Source organism: Enhydra lutris, unplaced genomic scaffold (assembly GCF_002288905.1).
Source record: "Enhydra lutris kenyoni isolate GAN:26980312 unplaced genomic scaffold, ASM228890v2 scaffoldscaffold45, whole genome shotgun sequence".
In the NCBI taxonomy this organism is placed as follows: Eukaryota; Metazoa; Chordata; class Mammalia; order Carnivora; family Mustelidae; genus Enhydra; species Enhydra lutris.
The window spans coordinates 11867943-11882956 of NW_019154129.1; the positions used below are offsets into that span (position 1 = coordinate 11867943).

General features: G+C 53.0%; 1 protein-coding gene across 1 annotated transcript in view; it reads left to right on the forward strand.

Moving 5' to 3' along the window:
- The window catches only part of LOC111156065 (periplakin), a 44912-nt gene that overhangs the window by 12081 nt on the left and 17817 nt on the right, over nt 1–15014 (forward strand). Inside the window, exons 2-3 of the mRNA XM_022516652.1 lie at nt 9782–9881; nt 14378–14532. Of these exons, the coding sequence (XP_022372360.1) occupies nt 9782–9881; nt 14378–14532 (255 nt within the window). The remainder of the gene's footprint in view (nt 1–9781; nt 9882–14377; nt 14533–15014) is intronic.

A 15014-nucleotide genomic window follows, 5' to 3' on the forward strand; every position in this document is an offset into this window, starting at 1 on the left:
TGGCAGAGAGCAAAAGGGATGACCATTTACTGAGTGTCCCTAGGTGCCGGGCTCTGAGCAGGACCACTAGATCCTCTGAGAGCACCCATCACCTTGACTATGGCAGAACCAATGGGCTTGTAGCAAAGTAGCCAGAAGCCACAGAATCACCTGAACTCTGCCCTCCTGCTTGGGAACCACCAGCCACATGAGGTGTGTTTAGAATAAGGCCAGATGTGCTGCAATTTAAAACTGCATGGCATGGGGCGTCTGGGTGGCTCCGTGGGTTAAAGCCTCTGCTTTTGGCTCGGATCGTGATCTCAGGGTCCTGGGATTGAGCCCCTGCATCGGGCTCTCTGCTCAGCAGGGAGCCTGCTTCCCTTCCTCTCTCTCTGCCTGCCTCTCTGCCTACTTGTGATCTCTGTCACATAAATAAATAAATAAAATCTTAAAAAAAAACAAACAAACTGCGTGGCAGCCTTCAGAAGATGTAATATGAAAATGGTATGTAAAATAACGCATTAATAATGTTTCATCGACTACCTGTCAAAGTAATTTCTTAGATACATTAACTAAATAACATATCATATAAAAATTAAGTTCACCTGTTTCTTTTGACTTTTTTTCATGTGGCTGCTGGAGAAATTTAAACCACAAATGTGGCTTGCAGCCTGTTTCTACGGGACAGCAGTGGCCTTGAATGCAAAGCCACATAGTACAAACCCCCACTTGGGGATGCTCCCGACCTATGAAATGTGTCTTTCCGTTCGCTGCTCCACAAGTAGACACCATAACCCTATAAACGGATGAGGAGATTCAGGTAGGTGGGAGCACTAGCACATCTGCTTACGCCGGTCACCTGTGCGGCTCATTGCACTGTTGCTGGGGTGAGCGATGTGTTGGGCGCAATCCTGAGCCTCCGCCATGGGACTGCCACATGCAGAGTGCTTTGCAAGGATTATCTCCTTGAATTGTCTCAATTCTCTGGGGTTGGACAGATTCTTATCACCATTACACAGACAAGAAAATAGGCGGAGAGAGGCTAAGGCTAAGCCTGCCCGGGTCAGAGCAACACCAGACCCTACGTTCTTTTGCTGCGCCAGGATGACTCAGTTTCCCTCCCTGCAGGCAGGATAGAGAGGAAAAATGGGCCAACTGGTTTAGCATGACTTGGGCACGGAGAGCTGAAGGCAGCAAGGGTGGCTCTCGCTGCTAGCTGGAGGGTTGGCCATTCGTGGTGTCCTTGGAGAGCCTGGGTCTCTCCTGGAGGTAGGAGGCTGGGAAGCAGGTCCTTCCGGTGGCTGCTGAGCTTGGGAAGGAGTTAGACTGAGTGGGTCAGTTGGGCATGCAGTCAATAAACCAAGTCTTAGCCAGGGTGGTCCTGGAGGTGATCTACAGAGACCCCCATTACCAAAGTCCCAGCTGGTGCAAAGGCCCTGAGGCAGAAAAGGCTGGGTACAGGGGTTAGGTCTGGGCGTCCTCTGGGCCTTGGGGAGGAGTTTGAACTCTATTCTCAGAGCATTTGAGATGCCTGATGCCCTGGCAAGTTGGAGTCCAGACGGTGGTAAGATCAGGCTGCGTTGTGGGCAAGTTGGAGTCCAGACGGTGGTAAGATCAGGCTGCGTTGTGGACATGTGCTGAAGCTGGCTGGAGGCGGTAAGAGACTGGGTACAGGGAGGCAGTTGGGGGTGGCTCTTGCACTGGTCGAGGTGAGAAGTAGCAACCTTGATCAGGTTGAGACCACAGGGCAAAGGGAGGATGGAGGCACAAGAGATCTGTTCCTGGGTGGAACTGAGGAAGGGAAAGGGAGGGATCTGGGATGGTTCTGGGTTTCTGCTTGAACAACCAGGTAGACGGGCCCTCCCTGCTCTCCCATTCTGCGGTTTCCCTCCTACAGATGGGGGAGATTCTTAGAACAGCAGAAACGCTGCTGTGGAAACACACCATACCTTTCAAATCCCAAACCTCTTTCTAAGCCCAAACCCAAGACCAGGTCTGGGATCCGAATCCTCCCAGCAGCCTTACTACCCATGTATGTACACCAGCCTCTCCCTGCAGGGATTGGAGGAGATATTTCCAAATATTGATGTTACTTGCAAATTTCCCATGCCTGGGCGAGGCGACATCACAGGGACGAGCCAGAGCATGTCTTGGCTTGTGTGAGAATCAGTGTGAATGGTGTGCTGGCCCCGGGTCTTTTTTTTTTTTTTTAAGCTCCCTGGTGCCAGTGGGTTCTGCCTTCAGGCTTTTCTTTAAAAGGAGCCCAGATCCCTGGACAGTGACCCCAAGTGGAGGCAGAGAGCCTGGGCTCACCCATACAGCAACTCTCTCTCTCATGTAAACCCCTGGCCGAGCACTGCGGCAGGCATACTGCCATGAGCCCCACTAACATATGGGGAAACTGAGGCTCAGAGAGGCTAAGTAATTCACAGCTTTGTAAGGACTGAGTCAGGATTCAAATGCAGGCCAGCTGCCATGTGTCCGGGTGCTTAACCATCAGGCCATACTGCCCCTCCAGCCAGGGAAAAGGGCAGGGAGCACCTTCCCGAAATTAAAGCAAGAAGAGGTAGGCAGCAGGATGGGGGTGGTTAGGGTCCCCTGAGATGCCTGTGTTCTTTTCCTGCTCATATACTCCGTCCCTGGCGTCTAGATGACCTGGTCACTAGATGACCAGGACGGTACCCCTGCTGGCCCGCACACCACCTCCCCAGGCTGCTGCTGACCTCCTGGGCTTGGGTGGCCTCCTGCAGAGCAGGTTGGACTGTGGTTATTGAGTTTCTAACTCCCGGTGACAGAACGGGGGTACCTGACGCCGTTTCAAGCTGTCAGGCTCTCTCCCCGCTGTTCCAGGGCTCTGAGTGGAGCCTGGGACACAAAGAGACACCTGTTCTAGGCTGGCACCTGCAGGCTCAGACCCAAAAGGCCCTTGTTTGTCCCTCAGTGTGTCCTCAAGCCCAGCCCAGGGCTCTGGGGAGATGCCAGGCAGCCCCCTGGCCGGCTTGCCCCCCGTGTTTCCCTCCTTGTGCCAGGAGTCTCACGTACAGACCAGGCCATGTACATGGGGCTCCTTGGCATACCTTGGACAGGACCCTGGCCCTGCTGGGCCCATTCCAGACCCCAGACTCCTCAGCCCAGGAGGAGAAAATGAGGGCTGATTCTCTGGAGAAACGGGCCCAAGTCTGCCTAGGACCCCCCAACCTGGCTTGTGCTCCCCACACAGCAGCTCCTGGGCAGGGCCGGGCCAGGCTGGGCTGGACTGAGGGGACTGTCGTGGGGACAGCTGAATCCTGAGTCCTACCAGCTTCTACCAGGTGGTGTCTTGGGTCATAGCCCCATCTCCTCCCTGCCTGCCAACAGGTGGGTGTCCTAGACGTCATTCCCATCACCAAGATGTCCTGTAGGGGTTTGCTGGAAAACCCAGAAATCTGGAAGGAAACTTTAAAAACTGAACTATAAACTTGTTTCTAACTCCCTGGTTTTCCCCTCTTGTCCTTTTTCTGGTCCAGGACACCACGTCACAGTCAGCGGTCCTATCTTCTTAGGCTCCTCCAGGCTGATGGTTTCTCAGTCTTGTCTTTCGTGACCTTGACACTTTTGAGGGGAGCTGGTCAGGTGTGCTATAGACTGTCCCTCGGTTTGGGCTTGTCTGCTGGCCTCTAGCCGTGAGGTGGAGTCATACACTGAGAAGGGTTCCTTGGAAGCAGCCTCGTGTCCTCCTTGGTCCCCGGGGTCAGGTGTTCTGCTGTGCTGATATGCCTTCCCCTGGGGAAGTGAGCTTTCTGTCTTCTCCACTGTGAGTTCACTGATTTTCAGAAGAAACCTCTTCTACAGGACTAGGCGTGACTGGCAAGAAGGGGTCCCCAGGCAGAGCCCAGTCCATGGCTCAGGGAGCCACATATGGGCTCAGGTACATGGCGAATGGCACCACCTGCGGGGGAGTACAAGGGCAGTGGGAACGTGTTGTATGAATGAGCCGCCATCCTCACCGTTTGTGAGGCCTCTCCGGTGTGCTGGGTAGTTCGAGGTCCTTCACCGAACAGTACGTGTTGAACGTCTCCTACGTGCCCCGCACTGGTTCAGCCCCAGTTGAAACCAGGGAGATTCCACTTGTGAAGCTACATGATCTCTAATCTGCTTTTGGGCCTCCTGAGGCTGCCCTGAACCTCCAGCTCTGTCCTTGAACCTCAGAGTGGTCTTTGAAACCCATTCAGGTGTTTCCAGTAGTGCTCCTGACCTGTCCCCCACCCACCTCACTTGACTAGGTGGGATGGACTATCCCCACTTTACTGATGGTAAAACAGAGGTTCAGAAGCATAAAGTAGCTCCTCCAAGCTTCCCCCAATGGCTGGTGTAGTCAGGATTTGAACCCTGTCTGACTCCAGGCACCAGCGGCCTCCTGTATGATCTCAGGTTGGTGCCTTTGCTTCTGAGGGCCTCGATTTGCTCATCTATGTAATGAGCAGGTGGGGCTGGATGACTTCCAAACCACCTTCTAGTACCAAAGGCCACTTGCCCTGAGAACCTGTGTTCGTGTTAAACTTCTGAGTAAGTAGAAGGAGGCCGGGTGTGTCCCTCTCCCAGCATGTCACTCAGACGTGCCTCCCCTCTCTGGGGTGCGGGCACCTCGGTTTTCCTGGCTCTGCCGGTGATTGTCATTTCCGTGGGTGGGACAGGACTGGACGGGGGTGGTGGTGAAGGGCTGTATCTTGGTCTTCATCAGTCGGGCTGATGCCCTGTCTGGCTGTCCCCGTGGGTCTTATTAGTGAGATGAAAAGCTGGACTGGCCAGGCAAGTTCCCAGTCCTTTTGGGATCTCCGTCCCCTCCCTGCACGTTCCTGACCTGCCCACGTTCCTGCATTCCTACACTCCTGGCCAGAGCGCAGGACCCTGTGGGGCCTCTCGTTCCTGATGCCAAACCCAAAAGGCAAAATTACTAAGACTGTGCCTCAGAGGCCTGGATTAGATCCCCAGCTCTCCTTGTCTCCTGGTAGTGGGACTCGGCCCAAGTTCTTCTATCAATGCCTTAGTTTCCCCATCTGCAAAATTGGAGAACAGTGCAGCTTCAGCAGTGGTGGGATCGAAGGAGCTCATCTGTGTGTGACTTGCTCAGCACTGGTGGGCACAGAGTCAACTTTCTGTGTGTTAACTGGCGTCTTCTAGGCAGCTGGCCATAGCCTGGAGCTGGTCTAGCCTCCATGGAAAACAGGAGAGAAGGCAGGAAGAAGGCTAAAAGGGGTGAGGGAAGAAGAAACGAGCCCCTATCACTTGCCAAACAATGGCACTTGCCAATTTTTTTAGTATCAGATTTAATGAGATGTAAGTCACAGAGCATACCATTCACTCATTTAAAGTATACAATTAGGGGCACCTGGGTGGCTCAGTGGGTTAAAGTATACAATTAAATGGTTTTTAGTATATTTATGGAATTACCCAACTAACACAATCAATTTTTTAAAGATGATTTATTTATTTATTTGACAGACAGAGATCACAAGTAGGCAGAGGGGCAGGCACAGAGAGAGAGATGAGGAAGCAGGCTTCCTGCTGAGCAGAGAGCCCGATGCTGGCTTGATCCCAGGACCCTGGGACCATGACCCGAGCCAAAGGCAGAGGCTTAACCCACGGAGCTACCAGGGCACCCCTATCACAATCAATTTTAGAACATTTTCATCGCCCCCCCCCAAAAGACCCCATACCCTTCAGTGCTCACTTACCAGCCCCACACCCGGCCCCGGCCATGACTAATCTGCTTTCTGCTTCAATGGACTGGCCTGGTCTAGATAGTTGATGTAAATGGAATCCTACCGTGGGTGACCCGTTGCGTCTGGTTGCTTTCACTTGGTGTAATGGTTTTGCGGTTCACCCATGCTCTAGCAGATATCTGTGCTTTGTTCCTTTCTTCGCTGAGTGGTATTCTGTTGTACAGATATTCCACATTTATCCATTCATTGGTTGATAACCACTTGTGTTGTTTCCACTTTCTGGCTATTGTAAATAGGGCTGTTATGAACATTCGTGTTTTGTTCAAGTTTTTGTGTGGGCCTATGTTTTCATTTCTCATGGGTAGGTACTTAGGAGTGGAAGTACTGGGTCATGTGGCAACTTTATGTTTAACTTTTTTTATTTTTTTAAGGAAAGGCTTTTTGTTTTGTTTTGTTTTTAAAGATTTTATTTATTAGGGGCGCCTGGGTGGCTCAGTGGGTTAAAGCCTCTGCCTTCGGTTCAGGTCATGATCTCAGGGTCCTGGGATCGAGCCCCGCATTGGGCTCTCTGCTCACTGGGGAGCCTGATTCCCCCTTTCTGCCTGCCTCTCTGCCTACTTGCGATTCCTCTCTCTCTCAAATAAATAAATCTTAAAAAAGATTTTATTTACTTGACAGAGATCACAAGTAGGCAGAGAGGCAGGCAGAGAGAGAGAGAGAGGAGGAAGCCGCTCCCTGCCGAGCAGAGAGCCCGATGCGGGGCTTGATCCCAGGACTCTGGGATCATGACCTGAGCCAAAGGCAGAGGCTTTAACCCACTGAGCCACCCAGGCACCCCATTTATGTTTAACTTTTGAGAAACTTCCAGACTGCTTTCCAAAGCAGCTGCACCGTTTTACAGTTCCCACCCTCTAGTGAATGAGGATTCTGATTTCTCCAAATCCTTGTCACCAAATCGTTGTGATATGTCTTTCTGATCATCACCATCCTGGTGGGTGAGAAGTGGTATCCCATTGTGTTCTAGGGTACTTGGCAGTCCATGCCTCGGATGTCCTGGGAGCCCTGCAGGATTGTCACAGGAGGTTGTTAATAGCATGGACTTGGGGGCCTACCTGGGTTGGAATTCTGGCTCGAACACTTAATTATTGTGTAACTTTAGGAAAGTTACTGAAACTCTCTGGTCCTCCATTTGCACATCTGTAAAGTGGGGAACAATAATATCATGACCCCCTGGGCCAACACCTACCTCACAGGATTGTAATGAAGATTAAGAAGTGAGTGGAGAGCCTGGCATGTGGAAAGTAAATACAAGCTCATACTATTCTGGTGATGGTGGTGGTTGCCGTATGTGTGCTTGTGATTTTCCCAGCACTCCTGTGAGTAGCTGTGAGCCCCGTAATTGATAAAATGGCCTCTGGAACAAGACTGCCTGAGCAGAGTTCAGGGTGTATATTGCTGGACAAGCACCTTGACATCTCTGAGCCTTGGTTTCCTATAAAGTCCCTGTAAAGGGGCACACAGCCCTCCCCTGGGGCTTAGGGTGAGGATGTTCTTGGGGAAGTGCCTGTGAACATGTCTGATGTCTGGCGAAGCATGCGTGGAAAGTATCAAATTATCACGATCCCTTGGTGGGCATCCCCTGTAGACGAACGGAGAAATGGAGGTACCTCGAAGGTAAGGTGCTTGCCTGAGATGGTCCAAGCAGCACATGACCCCCCTGGATTGGAGCCCATGCCTGTCTGGCCAGACGCTCCCACGGAGCCCTCCTTTATCCTCTGCCAGGAACACCATGTTCCTGAGCCTGCTTATTCCACTCCCCCTCCTTTGTCCCCTTTCTGGTGCTAGGATTTGGCTGGAATAATGGGCCAGCCCAGGTTGGGGTCCAGAAGGCACTTTGCTCACATTTCGCAGCCAGGGAAGGGGCTGGTTTGGGAGCTGGTCCCATGTCCTGAGGTGGGGCTGCACGGAGCCAGCGACCCCCACCGAATCCACACGGGGGGTTCCTGATGATGCTTGAGCAGTTGTGGGTTAAATATTTGGTTTAAGATGCGCCACATCTGAGTGCCGCAGGCCAGGCTGAGGGTCGGTGGTTTGGTGGAGGGGAGGGGCCTGGAAGGACTCGTGTTCCCCATGTGGTCTGACCAGCCGGGGGGTGGGGGGTGAGGGCTGTGGGCTCAGTCCATGCCCTGGCAGCCCAGCCTTTACCCTTCCTTGCTCTGATCCCCCACACAGAGTCCCTTCTGAGCCCTTCCTTCCTCTCCACTGAATACCAGCTTTCGGTACTGCTGGACTGCTCAGAGCCTTTCCAGGCTCATGGACTTCTCAAGGGTCCAGGTTTTCCTAGCTGCCTTGACTCACAAAGCCTGCGTTCTGGGAGTGACTTACAGGATTGGGGTTCCTGGGACCCACTTTGGGAAGGGTTGCCTCCCTGATTGACTTGGCAGAGGGTGCCACCTGGGTCTCGTTTCTCCCTCCCTCCCACCCCTGGGCCCTGGCTCCTCTGCACCCAGGCCTGGCACAGAGCGGGCTCTCAGTCAGGGTTTGAGGCACGGTGGACAGACTCATAGGTTCTGTTGGCTGTGCCCGATTCTGCCCCCAAGACACCCCCCTCTCCCCACTTACCAGCAGTACCAGCAAGTGTTGGACCTCAAACTCCACAGGGGATCAGGGTCCCCTGGAGAACCCATAATAACCAGAGCAGTAATAATACAGCTTCCCAGGCCCAGCTCTGGAGATCCAGATCCAGAGGGCCCAGGTTGGTTCCCGGGAATCTGAATGTTTCGTGCCCCAGGACGTGGGTCCCAAGTCTCGATCTGAAGAATTCCACTGTGAAAAGGTGGTGGCCGCCCTCTGCCTGAGGGTCCAGAGCCCTGCCCTGCCCCCCACAATGGACATGCCCAGGACCCTCCTTTTTTGTGGCCTCTTCTCATTGAAGCCTTCAAACTCTTCCCCATTCTTCAGAACCTAGCCGCCCCCCACCTCCTCCAGGAAATGTTCAGTGACCAGTCCCGTCCCCACCTGGCCAGCCAGGAGGCTCCTCTGGGCATCCCGAGCTCCCTCATGCCTATCTCAGTCGTGTGACTATTTCTGTAAATGCTGATTTCCTCCCATCTGGGGGGTGACCTGTCAGAGGTTGAGGCTTTCTCTGTGCACGGTGCTGGGCCTGGCCTATAGTGGGTGCTTCATGAGTGCAGGTAGAATGAAATCTCTGGGTGCTTGGCTGCTTGGGCTCTACTGTGGAGTCAGTGCTTAAAGGTTTTCAGTGGAGATTGGGGAATTAGGTGCTAATTTTTTTTTTTTTTTTTTTAAGATTTTATAGGGGCACCTGGGTGGCTCAGTGGGTTAAGCCTCTGCCTTCAGCTCAGGTCGTAGTCTCAGGATCCTGGAATCGAGCCCCGTATTGGGCTCTCTGCTCAGCAGGGAGCCTGCTTCCCTTCCCCTCTCTCTGCCTGCCTCTCTGCCTACTTGTGATCCGTGTCTGTCAAATAAATAAATAAAATCTTAAAAAAAAAAAAAGATTTTATATATTTACCTGAAAGAGAGAGAGAGCACAGAAGGGGAGCGTAGAGAGTGGCAGAGGGAGAAGCAGACGTCCTGCTGAGCAAGGAGCCTGATGTGGGGGTCGATTCTGGGACCACAGGATCATGACCTGAGCCGAAGGCAGTCAATTGACTGAGCCCCCCAGGCGCCCCTTAGGTGCTAATCTTGACCATTACTGGCTGGCTGGGTGACGCTGGCCAAGTTCCATTCCCCCTCTGGTGTTGAAAGCAACAACAGAAGCAGGGTCCGACACCCACCAGTATAACCTTGTGCATCTATTAACACCCACTGAATGAATTACAGGCTTTAAGGGGGTGAATTTCATAGCATGTGAATTATATCTCAATAAAAAATATGGGGAAAAAAAAAACATAGGAAAGGTGTTTTGCCATGTAAAAATAGAAACTCGCCCCAAGCTGCCTTGTTTCTGTGGCTTTGGTGATGTCGGCCTGGAATTGGGGGGGCAGGAGACGGGGTGGGCAGCCAGGCTCCCGCTGAGGCTGGTGGGGACACGGCCCCCCCCTGCTGGCCCCAGCCCACCTCCTGTCTTCCATCCCCAGCATCTCTAACAAGGAGCTGTCAGAGCTGATCGAGCAGCTACAGAAGAATGCCGACCAGGTGGAGAAGAACATCGTGGACACGGAGGCCAAGATGCAGAGCGTGAGTGGCACCCCCCGCCCCCGCCGTGCTGTCAGCCCCGTTTGGGACCAGGGTCTTGCCCGACCCAATGGTTCTTACTGGGGAGGGGGTGCATTCTGCCCCACCCCGGGAACCTGTGGCCACATTTGGAGTTATTTTTAGCTGTCACAGCTGGGGTAGTGGGGTGGACGGGCGTCTAGTGGGTGGAGGCCAGGGATGCTCATAAACACCGTTGAGGGCATAGGATGACCCCCTCCCCCGAGTGATCCAGCCTCAAAGGTCAGTAGTGCTGAGATGGAGAAACCTCATTATTGCTGTGAGTATCAGCCCCCCACTCAGGGGGCTAAGTTCCTGCAGCTTGTGGACCTTGTCTGGAGGGGAGCTATGGTCTCAGGAACCAAGTCCTGCTAGCATCCCAGCTTTGCCCCTTACTGTGTGACCTGAGGCAAGTCGCCGTACCTCTCTGTGTGTGTGTGATTGCCTCCGACAGGGTAAAAGCGATCATCCCCTTCCCCTCTGCTGCTGTAAAGATTCAGTGAGGTTATGCAGGTGTATCACGGGGCTCAGTATGATCATCGATACCTTCATTCTTCTTGTATGTCCCCTGCCCTTCCTCAGAAGCATGCGATCCTCCTTTCACGGAGAAGAGGGAGAAAGTAGCGAGGCAGATTGTTTTCCCTCTCTGTGTCTCTCTTTCCTCTTCTGTGACGTGGGTAACAGCCACTAGGAGCCACGAGCTCTCCTGAGCAATCTGTAGCAGGCGGGATGCCTGGGAGCTTCCAGGACGACCATCCCTTTGAACCCTCCACCAGCCCAGTGCAGTTGAGCTTATAACTATTTTGTAGATGGGGACACTGAGGTTCAGAGACAACGAGGTGACTCATCTGTGACAGAGCTAGCCCCAGAGGTATCCCAGAGGTGGGGTTGCCAGATTTAGCAAATAAAAATACAGGATGTACTTTAAATTTGACTTTCGGAACACAGGTGATTTTTTTTCATAGACGTATATCCCATGTAATGTTTGGGATATACTTATACTATAAAGTTATCCATTGTTTATCTGAAATGTGGATGATCTGTATTTCATCCGCCTTCTTACCCAGGAGGTGACCAAGAGGCAGGTCCAGAGGCATGGGGGACAGAAGGTGAACAGGTCATGAGCGAGCTCAAGGCCTGGCCCAGCTGTGGCTGCAGCCACCCCCCGCCCCCCGCCACCATGCTCAGGTCTGCTGGTCCAGGACCAGTCCACAGGCAGCCACATGGATGGAATAGGCCGGGGATGGCAGAGTCAGGAGCGAGGAATGGCAATGTGGGAACGAGCAGGAAAGGTGAGGAGCGTGCTCTCTGCTCCCTGCCAGGGGCCCTCCCCTGGCTCCTTTCCTGCCCTTCTGCCAGCTTCTACCTGCCTCAGAGCCTCGCCAGCCCCGCAGCTCGCCCCTCAGGCCGCAGCCTTGTCCCAGCTCCTTTGCTGAATTTCCACTCCCCTCCTCTTGTGGCGCCTGCTATTTTCTTTCCTAAATGAAAACAGCTTTTTGGGTGTGTCCATTTTCGTCCTAATAGAAGTAATATGGGTTTGTTACAAATCTTTCAGGACTGATAAACAAAATATAAAAAGCAAATTGAAATCCTGTATAATTCCAGCACCAGAGAGATGCAGCCGCTGTTAACCTTTATTAACCTTTTGGTGTATCTGTTTGACCTTTTCCTGTGTGCATGTGTGTGTGAGAGAGAGAGAGAGGGAGAGTGAGAGAGCGAATAGGGTCTCAAGCTCTCATTTTTATTTGCTCAGAGTAATGACTCACGGTAACAAGGCTGTTCTTGGGGGATAATTTTGAACTGTTTTTTAACTTCAGATGAGCAAACCTGAAAATAGAAGCCGTGCTTGGACGACCATATGGACCAATCTTTTGCTTTCTTTTTTTTTCCTTCTATCGTTTCACTTCTCAGAAGATGTCACTATTCATTTTATTACCCCAAAGTTCTTCTCAATGTTCCTGTTTTCTTAAATTGAAGTGAGATTCACAGAACGTAGGATGAACCACTTAAAGGGTGCAAGTCAGGGGCCTGTAGGCCGTTCACAGGGCTGGGCACCCACCACCTCCTCCTAGTTCCAAGACATTTCCCTTCCCCCAAAGGGAACCCGTACCCAGCAGCAGCCCCTCCCCATCCCCCTTCCCCGCAGCCCCCAGAAACCCTCATCTGCTTCTTTCCGTGCTTATGAATTTGCTTGTGCACATTCATACTCGGTTTCATATAAACCGAATTGTACCATATATGGCCGTTTGTCTATTCAAAAATTTCTTTTAAAGATTTTTAAATTTATTTATTGACACAGAGAGAGAGAGATCACTAGTAGGCAGCGAGGCAGGCAGAGAGAGGAAGGAAAGCAGGCTCCCTGCTGAGCAGAGAGCCCGACGTGGGGCTCGATCCCAGGACCCTGAGATCATGACCTGAGCCGAAGGCAGAGGCTTAACCCACTGAGCCACCCAGGCGCCCCCTCTTCAAATTTTTAAACATGCAGAAAAGTTGCAAGAACTGCACAGAAATCATCCGCATCCCTCCCCCCCAGACTCTGCCGGTCCCCGCTGCTGGATTTGCTTTATTACTCATCTGCCCCCTCAGCATGCCTGTGATTTATAAGCTCCGTCAGTCCCTATGATTTTTTTAACTCGTAAAAACCTTTTACTGGAGGTGTGCATTCCATAAGGTCTATAGAAAGCGTCCACGTTTTAAGGGCCTCTGCGTCCACAGGGACCCAGGTAACCATGCTCAGGTCAGGATAGAGAACACTTCCCGGAAAGCTGCTCGTGACCTTGCCAATCCGTATCCCCCAGAGGTAACCACGACGCTGACCCCTCTGTCCATCGATCCGTTTTGCCTGACTGTGACCCCTTGAACACGGCATCTCTCAGCTCGATGTTCTCTCTCTCTCCTCTCGGCTAGCACGTTTCAAGCGGGCTTGCATTCCCACACAGCTCTAGCATGAATGAGGTAATGATTAATTTACTTCCCCGTTTGCAGAATTAATCTTTGACACTGTAAGTGCCCAGGAGAGCTGCCGGTCAGCTGGAAGGGATGGAGGGGAGACTGTCCCACTCGAGCCAAGAACCACGATGTTTCTCTCCGCACGAGGCCGGAGAGATGGTCCAGGCCCCGCTGGGCGTCACCTCCGAGCCCCCTGACGCGTGGGGCCCCACTTGCCCCTCAGCCTTCCTGGGGTTGGGAGGCTTTTTCTTCTTCCTTTTCTTCTTCTCAGGAGACGTCTGCTCTTTCCTCTGGGCCAGGAAGCACACCCCTTCGTTCACTTCTTTTGGCTTTTGTAACAGGTTTATTGAGGTGTGTTTTACGTATCAGGAGAAGCTCCCACTTCAAGTGTATAATGCAGTGATTTTTAGTAACTTCACCGAGTGGCACAGCCGTTTCCATAAATGGGTTTGTGAACATTTTCATCCCCTAGTAAGAATCCTTGTGCTCACTTACTGTTCCTAGTCCCGCCCCCCCCCCCCCCCCCCCAGCCGCTGGCAACCACGCATCTACTTCCTGTCTCCACAGATTTGGGCAAAGTGGAACCCTACACTTGGGGTCACTTGGACGCCTCTTCCTTATTCCCATGGCAGAGGTGGGCATGTTGAGACCCTACAGGGGAGGACACTGGCTCCTCAAGGCCCCCTGTGTTATCACCATGGTCTGTGTTCAGCCCAATCACCAGCCTATCCTCGCCTCCCCCGTGGGCCTGGGGTCTCCAGGGCCCCGCACGGCGTGTGGCTGGGCTGCAGGAATGCTGACCAAGTGAGCTAACAGGCTGTGTTTAGACACCTGCTATCCTGACTGCCAGGTCCTTGTTCTTCCCTAAACAAGCAGAGACCCTGGACTCATCAGCGACACCTCCCAAAAATCCGCCTGCTCTGTTGACTCACACCATTTCTGCAGATGCCGCCCCAGATCCGCTGTGGTCAGCTCCCACCCAGCCCCGGCGCGACGGCTGACTGCCTTCCCAGCTATTATCTCGTCCTCTCAGAGCCCTGAGGCATTGCCCTTAAGGACGGATGGGGTCTTGTTGCCTTGCACCTCTTACATTTCCTTCCACAGCCTGCCTTCCTGCCTCAGGGCCTTTGCACAGGCTGTTCCCTCTGCCTAGAACACTCTTTTCTTTCATCCTTAGTTCTTAGCTCGTGTCACTGCCTCCAAAGGGGCTCACTGACCACGGGATCTAAAGCAGTTCCCTGCTGTTCCACCTCTGGTGTGTTTCCTTGGTAAACACCAACTTGTATGAACTTGGAATCACCTTTGTGAGGTTTATCTGTTTATCTGACTGGACTGGGCAGGGTCAGGCCTCTTCATTGGAAGCTGTGTCCCAGAGCCTCCACACTAAGTGCTTGGGCTGCTTGTCAAGAGGCAGAAGAGAGGCTAGGTGGGACCGGGAACCCCTTGCTGGCCCTCTCCTCCCACCCCTCCCACCCCCACAGTGCTCACTGAGTCCCCATCTGCAGCCCCCTTTTCTGTCTTGACTCTCACAGGACCTGGCCCGGCTGCAGGAGGGCCGACAGCCTGAGCACCGGGACGTGACCCTGCAGAAGGTGTCAGACTCAGAGAAGCTTCTGTATGTGCTGGAGGCGGACGCGGCCATCGCCAAGCACATGAAGCATCCGCAGGGAGACATGATTGCCGAGGAGTAAGTCCCCTCTGCTCCAGGATCCTGGGACAGGGCAGGAGGGCTGTAGACCGCTCAGCATTCCGGAGCCCAACTCAAGGTTTACTGAGGGCTAGCTAGATGGTAGGCACATGCCAAATGCTTTTTGTTATCTTCATGATGACCCATTTTGTAGTCTGGGAAACTGAGGCTTAGCCCTGACATCCCCTGTTCTGGTCACTGTGTGACCATAGGTCCCTGACCGTCATGCTGTCTGACCTCCAAGCCCTTGAGCACGCTCTCCCACTCCCTGATGTCCAGCCAGTTTCCTGTGCTCATGGCTCTGCCTTCAGCTCAGATGTGGATAAATCAGCCCCCCAAAACCAGACCAGCCTGGTTCTCGCTCCCCACCCTGGCAGGGGCAAGGGTCTCAAGGTGTCTCATGACTCCTTGCGTCGTTCCTGTCATGGCCCACTACCCCTGTGGTTCCTGCTCCATGGTGGGCTCTGGAGAGCAGTGGACCT